We start from the raw sequence: 18210 nt of genomic DNA on the forward strand, positions 1-18210 counted from the left end.
TGGCTGTGCCACAGGCCTCAGGACCAAGTAGTCTGAGAAGGTGAAGTCAGTGTGCAGGGGGAGCAGAGAGGAGCACCTGAGGGGGAGGTCTGGGCTTTAGATCCCTGGTTCAGGTTTTCCTGGGGACCAAGAAGTTTTGTTATATGCCAGCAAGTCCCTCCTTTCATGTTCACTCCTGACAGCAATGGTTTTTAAGTTGGTGATGCCTGTAGCTACATCAGGCTCCCTGCTCAGTGGGGAGGGAGCCTGCTTCTCCCTCTACCACCCCACCCCCCGGTTGTGCTCTTTCTTTGTCAAATAAATAAACAAATAAAATCTTTAAAAAATTGGTAGTGCATCTTCCAACTAACGGTCTCTTAATCTAGAAAATACAGTACACAGGCCCCATGAGCACATTGCTCTCTCAGGCCTCCAGATCTTTCTCTGGGAACATGAGAATGGGTGTGCCTTGTTCATCACTGTGTCCTGGAGGCTCGGTCGGGTCCCTGGCATCTGGGATGTGCTCTGCACCTGTTGGTTGACTAAAATGACCAGCTGGATGCTGTTCCTTCTGCCTGGAATGTTCTCCTCACCCTTATCCATCTGGCAGTTCACCCTCACCCTGCCACCCTGCACAGCCTTCCTGAGTTCTCCAGGCCAACTCGGGTGTTTCCCTGTGCCATTCTAAACCTCTATATTCCAAAACCCCACATGGTGTCAGCATAGAGTGGACCCTCAGCATTAATTATTGAGCTAACAAGTGAACATCCAGCCACATCTGTCCTCTCCCACCTCTCCACGTCTCTACTCCCTTTCCCCATGCTCATTCAGAAACCCCCCTTCCCTCATTATCTGTGCAAACCCTGTTCGTCCTGAGTACCATTTCTCTCCTAGTTCCTCCAGGCAAATATGATTCCTCCTCTCTCAACCTCAGAAAATTTTCTGGTCTGTCCCTCCACAGGCCTTGCTTGACTGTCTTGTCGATTCTTGTAGAATCAATAAACACTTGCCCTGGCCCACCTGCAAATGTTCTTTCAGGCCATCTATGGCATCCAGACTGGGATGCAAGGGACAGAGTAGTGGGGGCCACCCAGCCAGGCCTCCTCGAGCTCTGGGGCACTCTTGGGGATCCTGGGCATTGTCCTTGCTCTGGTGGTTTGCCTTTCTGGCAACTTAGCTGCTCCCAACTACTCACGATGTCCTGGTTCCTGTTGGCGCTTTCCTTCCTCTGACTGTATTTATAGCCACATGCCAGGTACTGTTCCAGAAGCACAGGGTACATCAGCGACTACAAAAGAACAAAAGTTCCCACGCTCACAGAGCATACATCTGAGCATAAAGTCTGCCACATTATATCCACAAGCCTCCTGCTTGGTGCCCTTTTAATGCAGACTTGGCCCCCACCCTCACCCAGAGAGGAGATGCCATCAGTTTGGCTTCAGTTGCTCTGAGAGCATGTGTGCCAGGCCACCCAGTGGGCTGCGGGCCAGTTACTAGACCAGCTCTTTTTCAGTCAGGCACCATCTCTGGTCTGGTCAGCTGTGGTCAGCTTCCCTCACAGCGGGGCATGCGGGTGTGGAGGGTGCTCGGCATTCAGTATACTTTCAGGTCCCTTCTTGGCACTTTCGTACCTGTAGTGTGTGGTCAGGGGAACAGGCACGGTCCTCCCTCCAGCTCCACACAGAGCTGGCGTGCAGGGAATATGTGCCCAATGGAACCCATCTGCCAACAGAACCTTTCTTGTGGTTTCTTTAGAAGGAAAATGAGTATCTTATCCCGGAGTCTGTGGATCTGGAGTGTGTGAAATACTGTGTGGTATATGATAATAACACCAGCACCCTGGAGATAATCTTAAGAGAGCAGGACGAGGATGACAACTCTGATGATAGCAGACAAGGTAGGTTTTTACGATTGCAGCCAGAAGCACAGCTGGTGGTTATCAAACACTTTGCTGCATGCCGGGAACCATACCAAAGGCTCTCTCTGGGCCAGCTCCTGCAATTTTCAGAACACACCCATGAGAAATAGTAATGTCAAGAACTGGGGCAAGGCTGAGATTTTTTTTCTTCCTTACAAGATGACAAGTGAGCTTGCCACAGTCTCATGGATGCTGGCAGAAGACGTGCAGCTCCTGAGTCAGAAACGATGGACTTTATTCTTCAGAGCCCTGAAAGTAGCCAGAATGTCCTCATTTTCTTGCCCTGATGCCGAAGCCCCCATTCTCACAGGGTGACAGGAAGAGGGCCAAGTAAAACCTACCCACACAGTGGGTTGTATGACAGGAGAACCCTGAGCTCAGGGAATTTTTTTTTTTTTAAGATTTTATTTATTTGAAAGAGAGAGAGAATGAGCAGGGGGAGGAGACAGAGAGAGAGAGAGAGAGAGAGAGAGAGAGAGAGAAGCAGACTCCCTGTTGAATGTGGAGCCTGATACAGGGCTCAGTCCCAAGACCCTGAGATCATGACCTAAGCCAAAGTCAGTTGCTTAACAGACTGAGCCACCTGGGTGCTCCCACGGCCTGAATCTTTTATAATGGGAAGAAAACATGCCTGCCCCTGGCTCTGGAGAGAGAAATAGTCTATCTTCCAAGGCTCTTTGATATACAGATATTCTTGAAAGGCCAGTACCTTTGCTCACAGGACACATAGAAACCTGAGAGGCCTTCGAGAATGATCTCTATAGATGGGGAAATTGAGGCCCCGAAGTTGCATGCTGTAACTTACTCAAGGTCCCACACATGTTGAATTAGTTATTTATTGCCATGTAGTGAATTACCTCCAAACTCAGTAGCTTGATACAGCAAACCTTAATCAACTAACCAGTACCAGGTTCTGGTAGACACGGTGTGTCTCCTGAGATTGCAGTCAGGATACTGGCTTTGGTCGCTGTCATCTGAAGGTCTGACTGGGCTGGGCTGATCTGCCTCCAAGGTGCATCACTCATACAAGTATGGCTTCCATTCCCCACCACCTGGACCTCTCTGTAGAACTGCTTGGGTGGCCTTGTGACATGGCAGCTTGTCTCCCCCAGAGCGAGCCATCCAAGAGAAAGAAAGAGCTAAGGAAAGCCACATGCCTTTTGCAACCAAGTCCTGAGACCTCTGGTCACTTCTGCTATATTCATTAGAAGGAAGTCACTGAGGGCAGACTACCCTCAAGGAGTGGGGAGTCAGACTCAACCTCCCTTTATATTCTTTTAAATATTCTTTCTTGTATTTGAAAGAATTTGTGGACTGCTTTTGAAACCCTCACACCTACTAAGCAGTGGGGTTGGGATTTGAACCCTGGGCAGGTTGGCTGTGTCTGGTCTCCCAAGGCCTGGATAGTGGAGCTGGAGAGCAATGCAAAGTCACTCCAGTCCTGAACCCGAGCATTAAAACTTGGTCAGCTCTAATCTTCTTATCTGCTTTCTGGGGTGCCCCTGCCTTCTCCACCCAGCTCCTGGTTTGGGACTGACAACCCCTTGCCATTTGTCATAGGGGCTCTGCTGCTGGGGGCTCAGTCATGAATATGCGTGGTTTCCATGGGCCTGGGTGTTCACAGCAGCGGTCACTGGGTGGCGCTAGGCTTCCACCTTTAATAAAACCAGTCTTCACAGGAGGTCCTGTGAAATTGTGCCCTCTTTCCCTAAATTTACCGGATTGAGTTCCAGTCTGCAATCCTGGGATTGTACACTGGACCCTAAAACCACAGGAAACGGTGGCCAATAAAGATAATCCTGCCTACGTTCTATAAATGATCTCATGGAACCCCCATTCTCACTCAGTAGGAAATCACAACCACAAAACAACACAGCAAAACCCAAACTGCATGCGCGCGCGCACACACACAGACCTTGTCCACTTAAGGTACTTTTCTCCTTTAAAAGGGCAGCTTTCAGGCATACACAGAGTCTCTGGGGTAAAAGGCCATTTTGAAGTTTTTCTCCCCATTCCCTTCCTACTGTTAAGCACCCACCTCCCCGCCACCCCCCCCCCCCCCCCCAACCCGCCCGCCCGCAAGGAAATCTGGTTGTGGGCAGAGAGCTTCCATCACATCCTAGAAGCAGGGATCTGGCTCTGTGCAATCCTCTTCTGCTGGCCTCCTGGTGTGTCGCAGCTCATCTGTGTGGCCTTGGGTGGTGGGCCTCTGTCCTTGCTGTGTCCGTGGCTGAAATGTCCCCATCCAGGGTCCTCACAGCCCTGTGCCCTCCTTACCAGGCTTTCCACGGCTGCTACTAGTCTTGGGGCTGCGGCTGCCTCTCTATTCTCCAGCATTAGCTTAACCCCTCTCTGGCCCTGCTGGGGGTGTGTCTCAGGATTCCTGGTGGGAAACAGGGCATAGGTGGTTTTTTAGCACCTCCCCCCCCCCCCCCTTGCAGACAGGAGTTTTTGTTTTGTTTTGTTTTGTTTTGTTTTCAGGAGTTTTTTATCTTCTCATCTGGTTTTCTTCCTAAGATCCTGGAGAGCACCTTCCCTTGTCTTGTTCTCTGTGGTTCTTTCTCCAAAACTCCTTTTACCAGGCACAGGGCAGTCCCCTCCTTGTAGGAGAGAAATTTTTCTTATGTTAAATCAGCCTGCCTTCCTTGCAACATATGAACTATAGACCCTGCCCTCCCCCCGCCCCCCCCAAACTGGGATCTTGATACATGTGGGTGGAGTTCCCTGGGCTGGGGCTTTCACCACAGCTGTGGGGGGAAGCTTTGGGAATGTGGACATTTTAGTTTTCCTCCTTTCTGAACAAAGCCTGACTTTCAAGCCACTTGTCTGGCTAAGTAAGGACCAAAAGGAATTTAACTTAAAGCTCGCTGCTGAGTAGAGAGCCCCTTGGCCTGAGTTGTTACCCCAGTTCAAATTCTGCGAAGCCTCACATCATTGGAAAACTCAAGATTAATAGGATTAAAAGTGAATTTAATGTTAATGACTCCATTATACCTGTGGCTGGGTAGCCTGGGCCAGACTGTTCTCATGGCTTTCCCCTGGAATCTCTAATTGTCTTCCTGAAACTGGATCCAGGTTCTTCTTCCAGATACAGTCCTCCACATGGGTCTCAGGCCCCTGCTGCCCTCAGCAGCTACTGCTGGAATTGGTTTTCCCTGGAAAGAGAAGTCAGAGTCCATACCCTTCCCTTTCTCCTTTCAGCTGACTCTCCAACGCTGACAGAACGGTATTTGATATTTGTCTTCAGGGTTCAGATCCTGGCCTCAGGATATCTTGGTTTAGCCTTAATAATGCAGACTTGCTGACCTATATATCTAGTTTGCATACAGTCAGCCTCCTAGTGATTCTGCAGAGCAATGAAGGCTTTTAAGATTAAATCAATGGCAAAACCATTGATTTAATGGTTGATTAAAATTGATTTAAACAATGAGCTGTCCCTCCACACCCACTAGAATGCCATGATAAAAAAGAGGGCTACTAGCAAGCCTCGAGGAGGATGTGGAGAGATGGGAACACTCCCACTCCGCTGGTCACAGTGTAAAATGCATCAGGTGCTATGGAACAGTTTGGTGTTTCCTTCAAAAAGTTATACATAGAGTTATTGTATGATTCAGTTCTGCTCTGAGGTACCTACCCAAAAGAGATGAAGACCTGTGCACACAGGAACCTGTCCATAAGTGTTCACAGTGGCACCATCCACAGCAGCCAAGAAGTGGAAATGGCCCAATGCGCCTTGACAGATGAGCGGATAAACCAAAGATGGTAAAGCCACACAATGGAATAGTATTCAGCCCTAAAAAGAAATGGAGTACAGACACACACTATGACATGGATGAGCTTTGAAGACTCTATGCTAGGTGAAAGAAGCCAGATGCAAAACCATATACCGTAGGATTCCCTCTGTACGAAATGTCCAGAATAGGCAAATCCATAATGAGAAATTAGTCTGCCTCAAGCTGGCTGTTTGAAGGGAAAGAAAGAGTGAAACCATTGCACAACTCTGTGAATAGACTAAAAACCATTACTTTACATACTTTAGGTGAATTGTATGTTATATGATATATGATGTATATGTACGAGAGAGATTTTCCTTATGTTAAATCGTCTTTCCTTGCAGTGATGTGGAGAGCTATAGAATTGAAGAGTTTACAGAAAGGAAGGATCAACTTACTTGGTAGCAAGTGGCTTTTTAAATTTTAGTCGTTAACACTCCTCTCCATTTAGATTTGCTTTGGGCTTCTAGACCGTTGCCTTACCAAATCAAGTGGCCATCAACTGGGGCTTTAGGCAAATGGTGAGCGCCCAGGGCACACTCAACTCTTTGGTCTTCACTCTTAGAACTGGTGCCTGGAGCTGCTGTGGCATGTGGCAGAGCCCTGGCCCAACTCACTCACCACCCTGTCTGCATCCTAAAAGGAGGCTATGAGTGCTTCTCGGCCATGTACCACTTCTTTCGGACACAGAAGATCATCTGGATGCCACAGGTAAGGTAGGGCACTGAGCACAGGAAGGCTCAGATGGAAGCATGGCCTTCCCCTGGGGACTGAGTGGTAGGGAGCAGGGTGGGAGAAAGAGGAGGCTTGTGACATGGGAATGATGGAAGAGATGTAGGAGACTGTGCTTGGGAAGTAGATCTGGGGCAGCCAGGAGATCTAGACCATCAGGGTGAATTTCTCATTGCTGGGTTCAGGCCAGAGTTCATGGGGTGGTGAAGAGGTGGTCCCCATTCAGAAAGCAAGGGTCCCAGGGGGAGCTCTGGATGGCAGGCCCTCACCAAAGACAGGCAGGGGTACCATGATCTGAGGCTGCCTGTCCGTTCTCAGCTGTTGGGACCTACAAGCCCTGGATGGTCCAGAGGAAACAAAAAAGATCTGCTAACATCTCTGCCCATGAGGAGTTCTTGGCTAGCAGGAGAGACCGGGGCACCCCAGGTGTCTGGAGCCCAGAGGGGAGGCACCTCTTGGAGCTGATCAGAATGGCATGGAGGGCGGCTGAGGCGGGCGTGGGGTGGCCGTGACTGATGGGCAGGAGCTGGTCCTTGGAGGGCATCGTGCAGTGTGTGGGGCTTATTGAAGAGTCTGATGCAATGGGAGGTAGACCTGGCTTCATTCTTTCCAGGAATTACCTTCTGCTCTTTGCCCTTAGCAGCACCTTGGGCAGATTCCAGAAGTTCTGGTCACTTTCAATCTAATCCTAAAATGATAGGGAGAATGTGCATTAATTAACTGGATCTTTCAGAGATCCAGAATAAAGTATTTATGGGCTAAAACAACATGATGTCTCTAATTTCCTTCAGAATGATTTCGGGCAGGTGTTGGGAAGTGGGTGAGGGTAGAGCTAAAACAAAGCAGGCCATTAGCTGATGATGGGTGATCGACCCAGGGGTTTATTATACTGTTCTCTCCACTCTTGCATATTTTGAAATAATCTCTTAAAAGGGAAGAAAAGCAATCAGTCCAGTATAAGTGAGGCTAGTTTAACATTTCAATCTCAGATTTGAGTCAAGTCTCATTTCTTCCCATCCCCTAGAGCTGGGCAGTCTTGCTGGGGGTGGGAAGGGTGAGAGGTGTGGGTTAGCTGAAGGGACTTCTCCTCTCTGCCCTGCTCCTGGGCCTGTGACTTGGGTGCTAGGGGTCCAGAGTGGGGCCTGTCTTGTGGGACTGCTATCTGTCAGCGGTGGGGCAATGCCTTCTCACTCAGGTCCCACCTGGTTCTGTATATTGCTGGTAGCCTTGGCTGCTGGTTTTCTTGTGGCCCGATTTAGGGGCCCTGTCTGCTACTAAGGATCTTTCAGAGAAAGCCAGCTGGGGCTTCCTGCCAGGAACACCGCCAATTCTTCATTTTACTTTGTTAGCCCATGACTCCTGACCATATCCGCACTCCCTCAGCTGAATCACTGAAGGGACCACAAGGGAATGATGGTGGGGAAAGATGCCCAGGTGGACCTCCTACCCTTGCTGACTCAGAAGCTCTAGCCAGCCTGTGCGAAAAGGCAGGGACACAGGTCTGAGGTCCTATGTATTCCCGAATCCAGGGTAACTACCTCATGTCTCCCTCCTCTCCTTCCTCTGAGATAGTAACACTATGATTTTCAGTTCCACAGGTGTACCACCAACCTCTCCATCCTGCCAGATACTGCTCACTCCTAGAGAAGCTGCCCTTACTGGCTTTTCAGTGTACAAAATAAGTGTTTCTCTGTAAACATCCTCATGCTGATAACTCACCTCCTGCCCTTTTTAAAAAAAAAAAAAAACAGCTTTAGTAAGGTATAATTGATGTAGGATGATCTGTACATATTTAAATGTACATTTGGGTTAATGTTAACATGCGTACACACCTGTGACTTGTCCTTGCCCCATCTTACATAGATTGGGAAGAGGGGTGGCCGGTGGCTGCTGGTGGTAGCTAGCAGGGCCTATGTGGGCTGAGCTCTGCCCTAGGTGTCTATGGCCTTCCTTAGAATGTAGTCGCCTAGCATGTGTCTCTCCTTGCTTTGAACCTTTGTTAGTAACTCAGGGGCAAGAATGGAAGCCCCCACTCCCCTCTTCCCCACTCTGACACACTGTAAAGCAGAGGTGTCCCTGTGGCTCCCTTGGAACTCCTTCTAGGAGGGCACTGACCTTTGGGCTTTAGACAGAGAGACTTCTCATTTCCTCTATTTTACACATGGTATCTGTTAAATAAGATTTCACTTGGAACAAAAGGTTTCTGTGACTAAAACATGAAGCCAGCACTAGAGAGAGATGGTGGTGAGCCCTGGGGGGCTGGTGCAGTCAGATTGCACTTGAGAAAGATCATCAGTGATCCCGGTGTGGAAAGTAGACCCATGAAGGGCCAGGTAGGTCTGGGGAAGGTGGAAGGCAGCTGGCGAGAAGACACTTAGGCAGTGGCACTGATTAGATACAGGGGGAGGGGAGTGAGGATGGGGACATAGGGGAGGGAGGGAGGAGCCTGGAATTGGTGCCCTGGTTCCCAGTGTGGGGACACAGGAGGCCTACGTAGTGTGAGGGAGGGCAGTGGGCTCAGTTTGGAATCCTCATCAATGTGGATAGCAAAATCATGTCATCTCGAATTAACATGCGCTTGCTCTTTTTTTTTTTTTTAAGATGTTGTTTGTTTGAGAGACAGAGCACGAGTTGAGTGGGGACAGAGGGAGAGGGAGAAGAAGACTCCCTGCTGAGTAGGGAGCCCAGTGCAGAGCTAAATCCTGGGACTCTGAGATCATGACCTGAGCCAAAGACAGACATTTAACCGACTGAGCCACCTAGGTGCCCCAACATGCACTTGCTCTTCACAGCATATTTTTCCCTGCCATGCAGCCACAGGAAAGGAAGCTGGTTTGAAAGCATCAGGAAGAGTTAAAAGATCTGTTTTGGGTGTTCAGGGAGATTTTCTGGATGAAACTAGGAGAGTTTCCTTTGGCTCCAGCAAGTTGAGCCTCCTGACTGGGGTCAGCCTGAGCCCTGGGGAAGCTTTGGGTTATATCAGGCAGACTTGCAGGTGAAGGATCACACATCCTCTTCACACTTGAGAATTGGCTCGGCTTGGTGTCTGCTCCTTGAGAAAGGCTTTTTAAAAAAAATATTTTATTTATTTATTGGAAAGAGAGCACAAGCAGGGGGAGCCGTAGGCAGAAGGAGAGGGAGAAGTAGACTCCCTGCTGAGCAGGGAGCCTGTATGCAATGCAGTGTGGGGTTCGATCCAAGGACCCTGGGATCATGACCTGAGCCTAAGGCAGATACTTAAGCAACCGAGCCACCCAGGCACTCTGAGAAGGGCTTTTTGAGGCTCACAGCTTGGGGAGGATGTGGGCTTGCAGTGGGTTTGCTGGGAGGGGAGATATACTAAGGCCAGAAGGCTTGGAAGCCTCTGAAGTGGACAGTAGCCTGCAGTACTTATTTCCGAGTCAGACTTGGAGCCAGAGGAATTTTAGAAGTAGGTTTGACCTTTGAAAATTCCATGGGTCAGCATTTACCATGGAAAACTCATGCAAAAAAGGGACCTCTAAAAAGATCATATTGGAAACAACAGTTTATATGTTAGTGGGGGTTTTTGTTTGTTTTCTTGCCTAGTTTTTATTGTACTCAATATCACAAGTCATTTTCAACCCTAACCGACGACAATCAATGTAGCCACTGTGTTATCTCAAACATCTGGGCTTCAAAAAGGAACTAGTAGGGAAGTTTTTAGCAGTTCCCCAAAGGTATACTTTGAGAATACTCTTAGACTGGCATGCTTTACTGTTTTCCAACTAGTTTATAAATTATTATTTGATAATTTTTTTTTCTAATTGCCTGTTGGACAATCGGCAACAATCTCACAGTCTTTCTTTGAAACAATCAGATTCTGTAAATTTTCCCCTTCAGTTTATTGATAAAGAATTGACATATAACATATATAAGTTGAAGGTGTACAATGTTAATTTGATACACGTACATATTGTGAAGCGATCACCAAATAGGGTTAATGAACCCATCCATCACCTCACCTAATTACTATTTTTGTGTGTGTGTGGTGGTGAGAACATTTAAGATCTACACTCCCAGCAACTTTCAAATATATAACGCAGTATTGTTAACTAAAGTCCCCATGCTGTACATAAGATCCCCAGAACTTGGGCCTCTTATATCTGAAAGTCTGTACCTTTTTAATGAACATCTCCCATTTCCTTCACTCTCTGTCCCCTGGCAGCCACTGTTTTACTCTCTGTTTCAATGAATTTGGCCTTTTTAGATTATACATATAAGTGAGATCATGCGGTATATCTGACTTACAGGCATTCCTTGGAAGTATTGTGGGTTTGGTTCCAGATCCCTCCAATAAAGCAAATAATGCAATAAAGCAAGGCAAATTACTTTTTTTTTTTTTTTGCTGCGTATCAAATTTATGTTTATTTTTATTTTTATTTTTATTTTTTTATTTTTTATTTTTTATTTATTTATGATAGCCACAGAGAGAGAGAGAGAGAGGCGCAGAGACACAGGCAGAGGGAGAAGCAGGCTCCATGCACCGGGAGCCCGACGTGGGATTCGATCCCCGGTCTCCAGGATCGCGCCCTGGGCCAAAGGCAGGCGCCAAACCGCTGCGCCACCCAGGGATCCCATGTTTATTTTTAAAGATTTTATTTATTTATTCATTAGAGACACACACAGAGAGAGGCAGAGACCCAGGCAGAGGGAGAAGCAGGCTCCATGTAGGGAGCCTGATGTGGGACTCGATCCAGGGGCTCCAGGATCACACCCTGAGGGGAAGGCAGATGCTTAATCACTGAGCCACCCAGGCATCCCTCAAATTATGTTTAGACTATACTTGTAGTCTGTTAACTGTGCAATAGCATACATCTGAAAAAAATAGACACACCTTCATCAAAAGTACTATATTACTAAAAAATGTTAACCATGGGGATCCCTGGGTGGCTCAGTGGTTCGGCGCCTGCCTTTGGTCTGGGGCGCGATCCTGGAGTCCCGGGATGGAGTCCTGCGTCAGGCTCCCGGCATGGAGCTTGCTTCTCCGTCCTCCTGTGTCTCTGCCTCTCTCTCTCTCTCTCTCTGTCTCTCTCTCTGTCTGTCTCTCTCTCTATCATAAATAAATAAATAAACAAACTTTAAAAAATGTTAACCATCATCTGAACTTTCAGTGGGTCATAATTACTGATCACAGATCACCATAATATGTATAATAATGATGAGAAGGTTAGGAATTTTGTGAGAATTACCAAAATGTGAAAGAGACATGAAATGAGCAAATGTTGGAAAACGTCACTGATTGACTTGCCTGATACAGGGTTGCCGCAAATGTTCAATCTATAAAAATTGCAGTATCTTTGAACCAAAATAAAATGAAACATAATAAAATGAGATGTTCCTGTATTTTGCTTAGCTTAATGCCTTCAAGGTCTACCCATGTTGTCACAAATGGCAGGATGCCCTTCTTTCTCATGACTGAATAATGTCCTGTCCTATACACATGCCACATTTTCTTTATCCGTTCATCTGTTGATGGACACTTAGGTTGTTTCTGTGCCTTGGCTACTATGAATAATGCTGTAGGGAACATGGGAGATACCCCCTCAAAATAGTGATTTCATTTCCTTTGGATATATACCAAGAAGTGGGATGGCTGGATCATATGATAGTTCTATTTTTAAGTTTTTTGAAAAAAACTCCATACTGTTTTCCATAGTGGTTGTAATTAGCAAGTTTCTTTACTGCCTTTACTTCTCCTACCTTTACTTGGTAATGTACATTGTGAATTTCTGAGGCAGGGATATCCTAGGTACTGCTTCCCATTCTCTAAACTACCCCCTTCCCCCTTTTTAAAAGACTTTATTTATTGGGGAGAGAGAGAAGAGAGTACGAGTGAAAGAGAGGAGACAGAGGGAGAAGTAGGCTCTCCACTGAGCAGGGAGCCTGACGTGGGGCTCGATCCCAGGACCCTGGGATCATGACCTGACCCGAAGGCAAATGCTTAATGGACTGAGCTGCCCAGGCGCCCCTCTATTTTTTTTCTTTCTATATTTTATTATTTCAAACCAGGTGAACAATTCTATAAAACATATGAAAAAAGTGAGGAAGTGTTTAACGCTGAAGGACCCAGGCCTGGGCAAGGGCATGAGGGGCATGGCCCTCAGCAGGCAGCTGCGGTTCCTAGGTTAGCTCTAAAGAGCTACATTTAGGTTAATGGAGCCAGGGCCCAGGGCCACTAGGATGGGGCCCTTGGTGATGTTGGCAGTTATCTGGAACAGCCCTTGGAACCCAATTCTGTGGAGGGCAGGGCAGGGAAGGGCAGGGGTGCTGCCCGCACGGGTTGCAGGGGGGTAGACAGCAGAGGGATGGGTGTAAACATGCAGACACACTCAAGGCATGGAATCACTGGAAGGGGGCTAGGTGGGCGCTGGTCAGGATCTGAGAGTTTTAAATAGTTTTTTTTTTTTTTAAAGATTTTATTTTTTAAATTTTTATTTATTTATGATAGTCACAGAGAGAGAGAGAGAGAGGCAGAGACATAGGCAGAGGGAGAAGCAGGCTCCATGCACCGGGAGCCCGACGTGGGATTCGATCCAGGGTCTCCAGGATCGCGCCCTGGGCCAAAGGCGGGCGCCAAACCGCTGCGCCACCCAGGGATCCCAAATAGTTTTTTTCTTAAAAATTTTCTAGGTTTGCCATTTTTTTTCCTTTCCTTTAATTTTTTTAAAAAGCTATGAGAATGAGCAGGTGGACTGTAGTCTCCAGGAATGGTGGCGTCTCACGCATCTTGTGCTTTTTCCTTTGGGGCCTCTGAGCGGCTGGAGGGGTGGGATGGGCAGGAGGCTCCCGGTAAACATTTGGACTTGGGCTGGGTCAGGGGCTTGTGTTGAGTGAAGCCAGAGGTCTCAGGCTGGAGAAGTGCCTCTCCAGACACAGGCCTTGGGAGACCCAGCATGTGTTCCCCTCCCCTGTCACAGAATAAGACAATGCCCGGAAGCAGATGCCCAGGAAGGTGGTACTTCAGTCATTCCCGGAACCTAGGACAAGGGGCAGCTTCAAACAGGGAGGCCTGTGGCAGTTTCTCCTCGAGTCTCTGGAGCTGAGAGAGGGGACAGGGGAGCCAAGAACAGAAAGAGGAAAAGGGGGAAAGCAGCCGGGGAAGGTGGGGGGGTGCAGGCAGGGAGCATGGTCCTCTTGCCCCTGTCTTCCTCAGGAGCTGGGGGAGCAGTTGGCAGTGGCCCATCCAGGCACCCCTCTAAATGCTTTTTCACAATGCATTGTAAGGGACCTCTATTTCCTAGGACACACTTTGGGGAAATGTAGGAATAATCTTTCTCTTTGTATCTTTGTTTTTCAAAGAAACCCCAATTTTTCTTATCATAACTTTGGACCTGGAATTCCAGTGAGCTCCCATTTAAGTGGTGTCCTATCTTCCTTACCTGTCTATATCAAAACTCATCAGAATTTATTTGTTAATGACTGACAGGCTCTATGTGAGTAGTTTTAGTGTTTTCTCTTTTTTTTTAAGAAGGTGTTAAAATTCTGTGGCCTCCAAAAATAATACAATATAATTATGTTATTAATAATGCAATGTTATTAATAAAATAATTTTTATATATGATTATATGATTCAAGGGCTATCCCTTCAATAATAATATGATATATAATAAAATAAGGCTGTCCCTTCCCACCTTCCCCCTCCCTCTACTGGATACACTTTATATTTTTACAGTTCTGTGTCAAGGGGTATTAGAGGCACCCAGAAAATTACACAGAGGTCCCATGGAGGAAAGTGGGATTTAAGTGTTCAGAAGCGGCATGCTGTCTGTCCTAAATGGCTCTGTCCTATTACTGCCAGCCTTCTAACTCCTTATCCAAGTCTATCTCATTCACTGTTCTGGATTATCTTTCTAATGCTGAGCCACATTTCAAGAGACAAAAAACAAACAGAAAACAAACAAAACCCCGACAAGAAACAAAAAGTTTCCTCCCTGGGGAAAGAATATCCTATTATATGATACATAGCATATATATTCTATACAGCAGACTTTCTCCCTCCCTTTCCTCAGGAACTGGATGCCTTTCAGCCCTACCCTGCTGAAATAATGCCAGGCAAGATCTACCTGGGCAATTTCAGGCAAGCCTGCGACCCGAAAATTCAGAAGGATTTGAAAATCAAAGCACATGTCAATATCTCCATGGAGACAGGGCCATTGTGAGTAGAAATACACTTGATTTTTAAAAATTAAGCATTTATATAAGATTCCTAGTGTTGTGCATTTATAGAGCTGAAAGGGCTTTCGAAGTCAGCACATACTGGAATAGGCTCTGTACTTACCTTCATCTGTGTCTGGCTTGTAATCTATTTCCTGGCTTGGCTGTGGCCTCTGAGACCCAATACTTACCCTTCAGATCTCACCAAAAGTAATGCTTCCTGGGTATTTAACATTGTGGTACAGAGTATTCCATTTTACCTTGCTTTGCTTATCTCAGGCCCTCTGAGAAATGTCCCTTGTCTTAGTCTCTTGGGGCTGCAATAGCAGAATACCATAGACTGGTGGTTCATAAACAAAGTAAATTTATTTCTCATCAGTGTGGAGGCTGGGAAAATCCAATATCAAGTCACCAGCAGATGACTTGATCTGGTGAGAGCTTGCTTTCTGGCTCATAGACAGCCCTGTTTTTACTGTGTCTTCACATGGCAGAAGGGGCCAGAGGGTGATCTGGGACCTCTTCTACAAGGGCGTTAATCCCATCTGGGAGGGCTTCACCCTCATGACCAGATTTACAGTCCCACTTTAAGCAACCCCAAAACCCCAGATAAAACATTAAAACAAGGGTTTCCAGACAATGGCCAACAGGCAGCATAGGACATTGATTCCTGAGAGGAGGGAAATAATAAGAAGAGCCCTTCAGGTGATCCTACTTATTGCTAGGAGACTGTTTGTAGGTCACAATACAGGAAACAGGCCAAGACAGATCCTGTCATTCCTTCTGAGTTGAGGGTACAGAGTTGAGAATTCATTGGCTAAGTTGGCTAGAATTTGCAAGAGAGGGCTGCATGGAGAATAGAGAGCTGAATATAAAGAAAAAACTCTTAACATCTGTAGAATGCCCCCTGACTCTTCAGCTGAATACTGATAAGCACACACATGTGAGGAGACAACTCAAGGCTGGGAGAAAAACCAGTAGAAATGAACAAACAGTACAATCCCCAGAGATTATGTAGGGCTAAGAGTAGTTTGCATTTCCAATCAGAATAGACAAACCCACAATATACCAGGCATCAAAGAGGGCACTGAGAAAAGTGCTGCCTCGGTTGTGAGGAAAAACTATCTCTAGGCTAGGTATGAAAATGTCTGAGATGAAACATACACTGGATGGATTTCATGACAGATTAGACACTGCAGAAGAAAAGACTGGTGAATTTGAAGACCTATGAGTAGAAAGTGTCCAAAATGAAACCTAGGGAAGAAAAAGAAGAAAAGAAAGAACGTAAGGAAGAGAAGAGAAGAGAAGAGAAGAGAAGAGAAGAGAAGAGAAGAGAAAGAAGAGAAGAGAAGAGAAGAGAAGAGAAGAGAAGAGAAGAGAAGAAGGAAAAACCAAAACAGAATGTCAGTGAGACTGAGATAATTCAAGGGGCTGAACATATGTGTAAATTAGAATCTCCAAAGGAGAGGAAAGTGAAAAGACAGAAAACATATTTAAAGAAATGATGGCCAAAAATTTTTCTAAATTTGATAAAAGCCCTAAATAAACAAAAGTTATCACCAGAAATAATAATTATGTAGATAAATATAAAATACTTTCACTGTTGCTTTTATATCTCTTCAAAACATAATTGGTCACATGGGGCACCTGGATGGCTCAGTCTGTTAAAGAGTCCAACTCTTGACCTGGGTTCAGGTCATGACTCAGGGTCATGAGACTGAGCCCTGTGTCAGGCTTGTGCTGGGCCTGCCTGCTCAAGATTCTCTCTCTCCCTCTCCCTCTGTCCCTCACCTCTCTAAAACAATAAAAACAAAAAAGACACCCCCCTCCAAAAAACCCAAAACCATCATTGATCACAGAAAAAATAGTAACAGTGTATTTTGAGATTATAGCATATGTAGAAGTAATATGTATGCCCGAAGTTTACTAAGGCAGGAAGAAGCAGGATAAAAGTATACACTTGCAAGATTCTTACACTATTTCCATGAAGTGGTATAATGTAATAAAAAGTAAAAGATGGGGGCACCTGGGTGGCTTAGTCAGTTAAGCATCTGCCTTTGCCTCAGGTCATGATCCGGGGGTCCTGGGGTCCTGCTCAGTGGGGAGCCTGCTTCCCCCTTTCCCTCTGCTATTCTCCCCACTTGCTTATGCTGTGCTGTCTGTCAAATAAATAAAAATCTTTTTTAAAAAAGAGTTAAAGATGTGTTCTGGAAACTCTAAAGCAATCACCAAAAGCTAGAACAAAATGATAAGTAAAACAGTTGTAATTAATAAGACAAAAAAAGAAAATGGAATCATTAAAAAATCCAAAAGAAGGCAGGAAAAGAAGAATAAAGATGAGATGAGGCCAATAAAAAACAAATAGCAAGATGATCATGTCAATAATCACACTAAGTGCAAATGGTATAAATACCCCCAATTTAAAGGCAGAGGTGTTGCAAACTGTCTACAAGAAACATACTTTTTTTTTTTTTTAAAGTTTAAGTAATTTTTGCACCCAATGTGGGGCTTGAACCCATGACCCTGAGATCATGAGTTGCATGCTTCTCTGACTGAGCCAGCCAGGTGCCAGAAATGTACTTTTTAAATACAAAATGAAGATAGGTTAAAAAGGGTGGGAAAAGATACTTCAAGCTAAGACTAATTAAAAAAAAAAAAAAAAGACAAATCACCAACTTTTGGAGTGACTCCATTATTAGATAAATTGAACTTCACAGGAAAGAATACTACCAGATATAAAGAGGTCATTTCATTATGGGAAGGTGGGCAATAATCTAGACTCTAGATTCTAGAGAAATTCACAGTTATAACTAGATTTCAACATCTCTCTCTCAAAAGACAGGTTAGGTTAATAGGTTATAATTTCAAAGACTAGGAGAGTAAATTTGCCTAATTGACAATTATAGGACACTCTACCCAGTAACAGTAGCATTCTTCTGGTCTTTGAATGTGTTCTACAGTATGCATTCTTTTCAAGAGAACGTGGGACGTTTTTGACAAGATAGAGTATTCTGTGCATTAAAACAAGTATCAAAAGAGAAAAGAATTTGTTATAAAAAATTATGCCCTCTGATTACAGTGGAAAAAGGTAGAAGCCAATAAGCCAAACAAGATATCTGAGAAGAATCCCAAATGTTGAAACTAAGTAACAGACTTCTAAGTAGCCTGTAGATTGTAAATAAACCAAAAGGAAAGTTAAAGTATTTTGAGCTGAATGAAAATTAAAAAAACAAATAAGAATTTGTGGATGCAGCGAAAGCAATGCTTAGAGGGAAATTTAAAGCCTAAATGCCTATATGAGAAGAGTCTCAAATCAAATCAAGGACCTAAACTTTCACCTTAATAAAAAAATGAGAAAAAGTAAACAGGAGGAAGGAAATGACAATGGTAAGAGAGGAAATAAGTGGAGTAGAAAACAAAACAATTTGAGAAACGCAATGAAAACAATAACTGGCTCTCTGAAAAGAGCAGTAATATTGCCAAAACTATACCAACTGATCAAAAAAGAAGACAAAAATTATCAATAATAGGTATAAAAGAAGGAACATTTTCACTTTGGACCCTACAAATATTAAAAGACATTATTTTGGCATTTATCCCACAGAAGTGAAAATTCAAATTCATACAAAACCTATA

General features: G+C 45.4%; 1 protein-coding gene across 7 annotated transcripts in view; it reads left to right on the forward strand.

Annotated features, from left to right (window-relative positions):
* STYXL1 (serine/threonine/tyrosine interacting like 1) overlaps window positions 1-18210 on the forward strand; it is a 64750-nt gene that overhangs the window by 26164 nt on the left and 20376 nt on the right. For 5 of the 7 annotated variants that reach the window (XM_072837394.1, XM_072837399.1, XM_072837400.1 and 2 more), the window contains 3 exons: window positions 1735-1876; window positions 6236-6381; window positions 14433-14578. In XM_072837394.1, the coding sequence (XP_072693495.1) occupies window positions 1735-1876; window positions 6236-6381; window positions 14433-14578 (434 nt within the window). The remainder of the gene's footprint in view (window positions 1-1734; window positions 1877-6235; window positions 6382-14432; window positions 14579-18210) is intronic. The other 2 variants (XM_072837397.1, XM_072837398.1) reach the window with 1 other exon arrangement.

This window comes from Canis lupus, chromosome 8 (genome assembly GCF_048164855.1).
Source record: "Canis lupus baileyi chromosome 8, mCanLup2.hap1, whole genome shotgun sequence".
NCBI classification, from domain to species: domain Eukaryota; kingdom Metazoa; phylum Chordata; class Mammalia; order Carnivora; family Canidae; genus Canis; species Canis lupus.